Source organism: Plectropomus leopardus, unplaced genomic scaffold (genome assembly GCF_008729295.1).
Source record: "Plectropomus leopardus isolate mb unplaced genomic scaffold, YSFRI_Pleo_2.0 unplaced_scaffold15424, whole genome shotgun sequence".
Classification (NCBI taxonomy): Eukaryota; Metazoa; Chordata; class Actinopteri; order Perciformes; family Serranidae; genus Plectropomus; species Plectropomus leopardus.
Window position 1 is genome coordinate 1 of NW_024616528.1, and position 10,850 is coordinate 10,850.

General features: G+C 42.6%; 1 protein-coding gene across 1 annotated transcript; it reads right to left on the minus strand.

Moving 5' to 3' along the window:
• Positions 1-349: 349 nt before the first annotated feature.
• LOC121964376 (ubiquitin carboxyl-terminal hydrolase 43-like) lies at positions 350-5,250 on the minus strand (the record flags this gene model as incomplete). Its single annotated transcript, XM_042514585.1, has 2 exons — positions 350-461; positions 5,088-5,250. Coding segments are annotated over 2 exons (275 nt in total), but the record flags the coding sequence as incomplete, so codon positions are not given.
• Between the last annotated feature and the right edge of the window lie 5,600 nt (positions 5,251-10,850).

Below are 10,850 nucleotides of genomic sequence, written 5' to 3' on the forward strand. Positions count from 1 at the left end.
ATTTATAATCATAAAAATAAAATAAAATAATTATACAGCACATGGATACTATGGAAACACTGTTCATTCAGTGTTCTTACCAGTTTTAATAACCAGGTCAGTTTGTTTTTTATCAGAGGAAACCTTTGCGGATGATTCGGCTGCCGGTAAAAACCTGCTGATGGATAAACACCTGCGGAAATCTAACCAGATGTTTCAGCTGGTCGCAGTCTGCAATCTCAGTGCTAGATGTCACTAAATCCTCCTAAATCTTACACACTGTACCTTTAATAACAATAAAAATGAGTAATTTCCTCACATTATCCCATTATTATTATTATTATTGTTGTTGTTATTATGTGTCCAGTACCTGCGCCTGAGCTCCATTGATCATCAGGTAATAAAGCTTGCTGAGGATGCTCTGCTGCAGCTGGTCCCAGGAAATAGACCGATCCTCCCTCATCAGGAACGGAGGTCCAAACCTGAAACAGAAAACAGAGAAAGTTTAAAACGACAGCTCACAGCTACATTCGCCCTGGCCGGCTCTGCTCGTCCTATTGTAATGTAAATAATAATTTATTAACATTATCAGCTTTCGAGCAGAATTCTCATTACAGCGTATCTATGGACGGACACAGAGAGATAACGAGGAGAGAAAATAGATGATGAGGAGAGGGACAACCATCCCTCGGAGACGATAGATCACATGACACATTCACCATAATACCCATTTAATTGAGAGCAGCCTTCCATTGTGTGCTTGAGATTTATTAGTGTGAGACCATGTGAGCATGCATGTGCATAAAGAGGCCAACAAAGACACACGGGCACATACACATGATGACGGGATGCTAATATACCGCATTAATCAGCAGGAATAGAAGGAGAATAAATGAAAAGTGATCCGTAAAAAGCACTATTTCAACCTTTATATTATTTTTTTTTAAGATGTGGGAACAAAACTGCAGAAATCAAACACATCCTCCATTAAACAACTTTCCCATTACATCATGCATGGATACCGCGGAGATCGTCAGAGTAATTGAGGTTGGATTACTGTTCAGGATGGGAACCATTAACATTCTGTGGCGGCTGCAGCGACCACGACCCCGGATGAGACAACATACACAGCAAAACTGGAGGGAAAATGACTTAAAGTACAATTAATTCGGTTGGAAACTGCTGTGGAGAAAGACACAAAAACAATGCCATTCTTCTGCTGGGTGGTTTGGTTTGAGGCAAATGGACTTAGTGTCCTAAATTCAAAAGGACTTTAACATTTTGTCAGCAGCTCTCTGGCTCCTTATTCTCACAGTCGATGGTTTAACCTAAACCTTAAATGTGAAGTAAGAACACTTATTTTCGCTCTGAAAGAGACTTTTGATGGGATCAAACAGAAAAATCTATTATCGACTTGTGATCACCTCAGACTGTATACAATAATGGATGTAACCAGCATGACAGTTTTGAGCTCTTGAGTTGATGGATGTATAAAAATAACTGGATACAGAATGGAGAAGGCGCCCTATTCATTGTATGTATGAAGCCAAAAAGTTTAACGATGGACCCATATAGAGAGCGCAACACAATTCCGGTTTAGCACTCTGCTAACTTGAACTGGAATAAAACAATTCAATCGTGTGGCTCTTGAAATGTTATCGGATCAAAATTGTAATTTTCACCGTTTGGCCAGAATTGGTTTCGAGAATTAGTGCACTTCTTGGAGATTTGCTTGAGTTTGATATTTTGCTGTCACCATCCTGTTTATCTGGGAATTAGAGGTGACCGGATTTGAACGAGACGGCTAAATTCCACCGGGTCCGTCAACTCTGCGTTACATGTTTCTCCTGTGAGCGGAGAGGGAGGGAGTCCTGGCGGGCGCCAAGCGGACCGCTTGTGGTTCCACTGGGGGCGGGGCTCCCAGGGGGCACAGTGGCTCTGAGATCCGTCGCTGCCAGAGATCACTGGGCTGCTGATCCGCAAGTTGACCTTCTAGCGCCTGGTAAGAGAAGTTGCTCGGGATTTCGGGACCGGAAATCCACCGGGCGTGCCTCAGAGCGTCTCAGCTGCACCCTAGATGCACCTTGCCGCTCTGCTCCGCGAAAAACCAAAAACTCGCCGAGTCTGTTTTGCCAAAAAAAAACGCCTTGCATGGACTCAGGATCAGGTGCTGCATCTTTGCCCAAAAATTGATCTCTCTGACATACTTCTACTGCCTTCTGATGCTTGTTGTCATGTTTCATGTTTTTATCGTTTATTGTAGGTAGTTTCGTTCTTTAAATGTAAGTTACCATTTGTGATGGACTGTTTGTGTCATGTCCTGTGGACTGTTTTTTATTAGGACTACGGATGAAATTCCAACATATTTACACTGATGCTTATTGCTGATATGTTGATTAATGTGCACTGTCCTAACTCAATAAACTGAATAAATTAAATTAATTTTTTATGTCTGTCAGTCTGTGGAAACTGGGAAAACTGAATTGTGCTTCTGGGATAAATAATCTGAAACTGAATTAAATAAAATTTCATCCCTGTACCGTTGTCATGAATGTTGAATTTAGCTATAGAGATCACAACCTTTTTATAAACTGGGCTGTAAACATGTTTATTTCTGCTGTAAAGTCATGCTTTTTAACATGGGGGTCTGATGGGATGGACTTGCGCTGTGGTCCAGCCTCTAGTGGCCATTAGAGGAACTGCAGTTTTTGGCTTTTCCACATTGGCTTCATTTTTCAGCCTCTGAGGTTGCTGCTCGGTGATCTATTTTTATTTTCCACCTGCCTCCACAGACATGAGAATCAGATGTAACACAAGTAAAATATCATGAGTTTGAACTGTTAACTTTCACAAGGATTAATGCAGAAACAGCGAACATTTAGATTTCACACATTTCATGTGAAACTCCTTTTAAATCCTTTCTGCTGCTATCTGTTGGTTTCACAGTTTCCACAAATCAAGGAAAACTGAGAGCTTTCACACCTAGCTGACTCTCAGAAATGTACCTGCGATGCTATTCTGCAGAGAGCGAGGGACAAGTATGTGACTCCAATGTCATTTTCTTGGCGCAGACGAGTCCTCCAGCTGTCATCTGATGAGAGGGAGATAGGTGGGTGGTTTGATCAACGAGGGCGAGGCGTTTGAAGGAGAAAGTGAGAAGCGGATGGGATTGGACTTTCCCACAGAAGCGCTGGTGAGCTCGCCTATATTGATCCCCCTGGACTCTGTCAGGGAGACGGATGTCTGATCTCTGTGTCGTGCCAGATGTCAGATTCCCCGGTTGTTTGGTCTGAAACTCATCTCACAGTGAGATGTGAGTCCTTTCAATAACAGCGAGCTAACGTGACCTTGAGGTGCTTTACCAGAGCAAGGACAGATAGATATAATGTGGACTGAGCTACACACAGACACAGAGCTCTCGTCTGCTGAAATCAACAACAAACTAAATGACAGATTAAATCAAAACTGAGAGGATAAGAATTTACATTTTACTAAGAGTTTCAGTTTGGCCTCATGTCCTTAAAAAACCTTTAAAATGCTTTGTCCTCTGCCTCTTTCCTGTCATTTTTAATCAGTGTTGTCTATATTTAGATTCTCAATATTTTTGGGCAACATCAAATAAAACGTGGGCATTGAAACATTATGTAGCTTTTCCAAATTAAAAACGGCAGTTTCAAAGTCAGTGTAATGTAACTAACTTTCAGCAGAGCTGAGTCTGTGCAGCACGTTCTCACTCCCAACTCGTCAAAACCGGCTGTTTATTCGTGGACTGTTTGTCTGTCCATGTCTCTGTCCTCGGTCCTGACGACTGTGTTGCTATAATGCATAAAATCTGCTGTTGTTGGTGGATTTAACTCATAATTTGCTGGTTAGGTGGAGCAGATTTGGATGAGTGAAACTGAAATGTGGTGTCTTTTATAAATAGGATGCTGTTTGGGTCATATCTTCATGCATGACTAAGGCCCGTTTCACACAGCACGCGTCAGCAATGCGTGACGGCAGCCTCGCCGAACTGCAGCGTGTTTCCTGCTTGTGGTGTTCACACATGCAGTGTTGTTGCAATGTCGCTGCCTGCTGTTATGAATATTGTATTTCCACATTCATAAGCACAAATTCCACTAATTTATTAAGTCCTGCAAGCTCCTGCATTGCTGACAACATGGTCCTGCAAATGTTTCAAAATAAAATGTGTCAGCAACTAATAGGATTCTGTGCACGGAGACGCTGTCTGAGGGCTTTTATTTTGATACAGAAGCAGCGAAGTTTGATTCAAACAGGTAGCTTTGTATTTTCTCATCTCTGCGACGGAGAGAGACTTTTAAACTGCAGTAAAAAGTGGTATAGAGTTAACATAACTATCAAACACCATCCTCACTGTCTACTTCTGCTGACAAACGTGCATGTCGCGTAAAAAATCAGCAAACCACCGTTTCTCTAGATGTGCTGCAGCTGACATGCAGCTGAAATGCGCTGGACAAATACTGCTCAGACAGGCAGTGTGCACGCTCTAACATGGGCACTGAAATAAAAAACAACAGGTTCGAGGCTGCTCACGCACTGCTGACGCGTGCTGTGTGAATCAGGCCTAAGGACAACGTCACAGCTCTTATTTAACATCTCGTAATAGTTGTATAATTGCAATATTACAGGAAAAGGAGTACTTAAACTCCATTTGAGCATGTCAGTGATGCCGTTGCGCTGAGGTCTGAAAGCGTCACACCCTCTCTTGTAATATTGCTTAATTAAAAAATGATAAGCCAATCAAGTCTTTATCTTCATATCTCTATCTTAATCTTTGTCAAAAGATAAACACTTTCTTTAGCTTGTGCCTCTGATTCACAGTTCACATAACAGCCACCGGTGTCACTACTATCTTCCCTTTAGCACCTTCAATGTTTGTTATTAACCGCCCTTTGGCCTCAAATTACTTTTGCACAAGCGTCAACAGGACAAAGCAAGCTGAGTATCCGTGCTGTACAGAGCCTGAGTGCCACTGTTATTAGACCCTCATGCACATCGCTGCACCATGAGGAGAAACCCAAACATGCCTGGTTACGGTTGCTAAGCTATGATCGCGAGTTTCATAAAGGGTCACTTGATATAATTACCTAACAGCCTGCTGGCCGCTCCCTGCAGCGTTGCACACCAACAGCAGAATCTTTACAGGGACGCCGTGGTTGAGGAACTCTGATGACAGCGTCCCGGACGAAGGTAACCTCTGACCCTCGGGGCCGGTGGAGTACGGAGACGATGGGAGGCTGTGATGGTAACCTGCCAGAGGAGGAAGCACACAAAAGAGGCGGTGTGAGAATTAACTGGAAAGAGACACTAAAATGAGTCATATGAGGAGGAGAGAGAGAAGAGATAAAAGTTATTTTTTAACAAAGATTAGAATCGCAGTTTCGTGATAAATCCTGCTGATACTGATCACACTGCAATTTCACATTCTTCTGGTAAACGGCTTACTTTGGGAGATTTTACACTGATAGCTGACAGCGTAAAGTACATGACATTTCACATTTTCTCCTTGAAACTGGCTTAATGTCCTGAAAATGTGACCGTTAAAGTTAACACCTCTGACAAGGAGCGAGGAGGAGAATTGAGATACATAAAGTGGCGAGACAGCAGCTTTCTATTTGGGGAACAGTGATTCAGAGGGGAGAACAGATGGACCAATGGCTGCCTGCACCCTCAGCAGGAGGTATTATCTGATGCAGCTTCTGCTCCACATCCCGTCCTGGTGGGGTGCCAAGTAGCACCACTTCTCTCCCGTTTCCCCCCCGACTCTCTATCGACACAGAGGAGTGTGACTGACTGAGCGAGAAGATTATGAGATCCTCGTGAAATGTGACGTCAGCAGAGCTCCTCGCACAGCTGACAACCTCTGCGCTGAACGCAGCACATCGGCCTCTCACAAGTTCACGGTGATTAATCACGTGGCGAATTAGACTCGCAGACACAGATGAGAAGGTATTGATTGACCGAGGTGGCTGCGCCTTCTCCAAAACGTTTCATTAAACACTGCTGTTTACACCTGACGCCTGATACATCACTGACAAAGCAAATGTCACTGCTGAGCGTCCTGTTACTGAGAGAAGAGAGGCGTCTGTCTCTGCCGGCTCATCCCTCCTCTTACGGAAATAATTGGGGTGTGGCGACGTTAAAGGGAGGGTTCCCTTTTTTGAAGTTTGTATGGATTACTTATGCACAGACGGTTTATTTCCACTGTAGACAGGAATCGGCACGCCCCCAGTTTGGAGAAATGAAGTCCGACATGGATGCTGAGCTGCTGTGGAGGGGTCTGCCACAAAACGAATTCTAGCCACCTAAAAAAATATCAACGTTTTTTTAAATGTTTGCTAGATTAAGTGTATTTTTTTACTGCTTTACCTTAATGTCTGCCTGTGACTTTCAGTGGGAAAATGAAGCCTTTTTTTTGCCTTCTTCATAGCCAAACTCCACTGAGAAAAACAGTGATTCAACACAGGAGCTGCTAAAGTCGGCTGCACCAACTGATCTTAAATAAGCCTGGTCCCTACTGCTAAGTCGGTCTTTGTTGAGACTAGTTTTTAGAAAAAACTTTACATACGTTGCACCGACCAAACTTAAGCTGAGTCTTAATTACGACCAGCCTTGATGCACATTCACATTAATGCTCAGGCTGTTGCTGAGGTGTTGCTAGGACACATTGATATTCTCCAGCTGTCGCGCTTTTATGTAACTTTCTCATTTGTAAGCAACTTTTTAATTTGCTTTTTTGGAGGAAATTTCACAGACATCAACATTTGACGATTAATGGAACTGCACAGGAGAGGTGTGTCTGCGTTTGATTGCTGGTATTGAAAAATAAGGATCACACAAGCATCTGAACGGACCAAAGTGACATTTGCCTTCAAGTTTATTATCTTGAGTGATAATGGACATCAGCAATGCACTTCTCAGTTTTGCAAGGAATCCATCCTGGGTTGCTGTTCAACTTTGTGGCTCTTGATTTTTAGAGACAGTTCAGTTTCTGACTTTACGCCTGCTCCTGACTAGACACAGGATTTACGCATAATCTTACTGAGAAGAAGGCTTAAGCCTAGATGGTGCAACCAGCGTCACTTTGAGGTTAAACTTTAGATGGCAAGTTACTGCTGGTGCAACTGCTCTACCACTGCCTTGAACAGATATTTCAAAGTTTTATTGTGTGACTTTGGTGTCTAAAAGCTTTAGAAGGTAGAAGGTTGATTTATTGGTCATTTTTAAAACCAGGTTTAAAAAACTAAATTACTTTTGTCCTTGATTTGTGTTGTATTTGAAAGTTGAAAGATGAGTTGATTAAAATCAGCAACTACTATGAAAATTCCATCCAGGTGCTTGCTGACGTTGCTGCTGGTGGCATCATTCAATTCCTGCAGTGCACTTTTTGAATTTGCATCCGTCTTGTGTCCAAATGGCTCCTACAAGGTCAGTCCATCCAGCGCAACAGCTTGATCTGGGATGTTAGGGGTTAACCATGTCCTGGTGAAGATGTGTGCAGAGCAGTCTCTGATCTCCCGTTGCTGAATGAGCCTTAATTGCATCTCATCCACTTTATTCTCTTGCGACCGGACATTAACCAGAAGAAGTCTTGGTAGAGGAACAGCTCTCGGTCAGCCTCGCCCTGATGCCGGCTCTCCTCCCTCTCTTTGTCTAGTGCTTTTGGTAAATTACTGTTTTTGTCAATGGAGTCTGGTGACTTTGACAAGAGCAAAGATGGAGTTTTTAACTGCTTTCCCATCAGAACGGGCTGTCTGATGGAAGGTAAAGCAGTATGCAGCTTGCACTTAAACTGATTGATTATTTTTCGTTTGTTTGTTTTTAAATTGGGACTCTTTTAAAGTGGCTAAAATAAGTTTTGTTGCTGACGCCTCCACAGCAGTGCGTTGCTTAGCTTTTGTGCCAAAGTCTGCTTCTCCAAACTGGGGGAATGCTGACTGACATCTAATGTATATAATATACTGACTATGTATAATTACTTTAAAAAATTCCTTTAAGCAGTGTTCTGTATGACTGTTTCCAAACTAATCACAGTCTCTGTATAAACCACTGCAGCTTTAACAGTAACCCTCTGATTGCAGCGTCTTGACCCTGAAAATGAGCGTAATGATGAGTATGCACAGCTTTTCATTTATTAATGTCGCGCTAATGAAGCCAAAGATAAAACACGCTTTAATCGCGTTCTGTAATTTACATGAGCAGCGACCTCTGACAGCTATGGGAATGATTTATGGGCAAAAATCTGCTTTTAAATGGCTGGCGAAACGTGTTCATGAAACAGCAGTAAAATGCAGAGGTCACCTCCCGGCTTGTCCCGCCAAGATTTATACAGGGACTCTGGGGAGGAGACCTGCCTCTCATCGCTTATTAAATCATTTTTTTATAGCTCACTGTCAAAAACTGGACTGTTTCTACTTTTTTTTTGTCAAGGCTACCATCACTGCTCTCCGTTTTATTTTTTACCTTGTTTACAGGATGAATAATGGTGTGAAATGTGTGTGTGTGTTTTAACACTGTTGGATAATTCCCATAGCTGTACTGAAAATGGCACTTCCAGCACAACACATAAGTACGTGAAAATGCACACACACTTACAAACACCACAACAAAAGCTCACTTTGTTTAACCTACATACCTGCTGATCCAAATCTCTTATTACCAAAAAGCCTCACACTAATTCTGGGAAACCGCAGGAAGCCTGTGAACTCATCGTTCCCGTACACTCTGAGGCTTCTTTAGTCAAACAAACACACAGAAAGATGAGCCAGACTAAACACAGACAGATGATGTGAAAGCCCATAATTAAACACCTCTGCCCCTAAAGGGATCCACTCTGCCCACAGCTAAAACACCCTCACCGCCCAAACCCATTAGCTCTCTGCACAGTCATATTCAAGGTCTGAACAAAGAAGCACACGTTATCTGACTTGAAGCTTATTTTGACTGTCTAAATCATAGACTTAAAAAAATAATAGATGCAGCCACTTTGGTGTCACCCATTGGTTTGTGGTCTCCCGTCTTTTGCTTTTCTGATTTCTGCACGAGGAAAGCTTCAAAAACATCAACTGTCTTTACGATGGTTATGTTGGACCTGCTTTTCAAGCCCGTTCGCATTCCAAACTCTTAAAATAGCGCCTCTTTATCAGTGCTTTCGATGTCAACTGGCCATGCTAAGAGGCAAATGTTGCACCTGAGACGTTGCCGAATGGCTGCAGTGTTATTACATGCCTGCAGACAGCCAGAAGGCACCTGCCACATTTAATCGATATGTGCACGGGCAGCGTCACTTAAGACTGGACGGATGTGGCAGATTGAACCTGCCGTATGAATCGTGGCAGGACGGCGTCGTGTTGAAATGCTGGCATTTTGGCTGTTGCCATGTTGGCGTTTTGGTGCGACCATATTTGGACGAGAGGGTGGAGGTAACCCTAATGCTAACTGCTAGCCTGGTTACACAGTGTATTTACAGCTTATATATATATATACTGATACTGTTGGTATCAGCATATATACAAAAACATTTTTGATGTAATTTCTGTTTCTTTTGGTCATTTTGTGTGTCTTTGTGGTTGTTTTGCCCCTCTTTTTGGGTTATTTTGTGTCTCTTTGCAGTTTATTTGCATCATTTTGTGGTCATTTTGAGCCTTGTTGTGGTCAGTAACTGTTAATTTGAGTGACAGTTTGCAGATGAAGAACAAGGAGTCCCTGACAGTAGGGGTCCCTGGACCTGTGTGCGGTCAGATTGCTGCAGTATCAACTCGTCAATGGACGGCACCCAGCTGTCACTCAAAGAGGTCACACCCTTAATTATGCATAACTTCAAGTCTTAAAAACATTTAAACAGTTAAGTTATATAAAAATTTAAAACTCGTACAGTTGTCATGAATGTTGAAAGTAGCTATAAAGACCCAAACTGTTTTTGTGCAAGGCTGTTTATTTGGCATTTTAACATGACGGTCTATATGGATTTACTCGCTCTTGGAGCCGGCCTCTAGTGGCCATTAGAGGAACTGCAGTTTTTGGCACTTTTGCATTTGCTTCATTTTTCAGCTGCTTGGTTCATACTGATCAAATAAACTGGACTTTGTGGTCAAACTGTGCTCAGGCCTAAGTCCCTGATTTGAAAGCCTCCTTTGGCTTTAACTGAGGCACAAATGCAGGCAGTAACTGTGTTTTCGGGTTTCCGTGCTGAAGTGTTTCCAGAATCCTTTGTGCTACAGTGGGACTCAGCAGACAGAAACCTGAAGACAAACACTGCACAGCTGCACAGACGTCCACTCCCTCGCAGCCACCACTGAACTCTGGTATATTTATTTAGGGCATCTGAGTTTGACTGACTGTCCGTCTATTAAAAAAACTTAGTGTGAGTCATCAAACAGAATGAAAAGCGGGCGCTGAATTAAGGAGTGAGTCTCTGTTTTCTGTTTGTAACACAGATAAAAGAAAGTAAAATGGATACTAAACCAAAAGCCAATTATCTGTTTCCAAATATAATTTGGCAGGTGATCCCATATTCAAGTCTCGTCCTTGGCAGCAGCACTTTCCAACGATGACACGGTGCTTATTAATTTCTGTCAGCGCACCGCCAAATCCCAAAGAGATTTTCTACATTATTAATTTTTAATGTAAACCTCGATTACTTGATAGCCATATGGTGGGTACATGGAAACGCTGCAATCCAAACACAAAACTGTTTTTTCACTGTTATTCATCAAGGAGACATTTCGGCTCTGTTTTAACCGTCACAGTTCTACAGGAGCAAAAGGCCGGTGGTCTGTTCATCGCCTAAAGCTGCTGTTTTCTTAACCCTTAAAAACCTGGTTCGATAACAGTTTTCTTGTGTGTTCAAA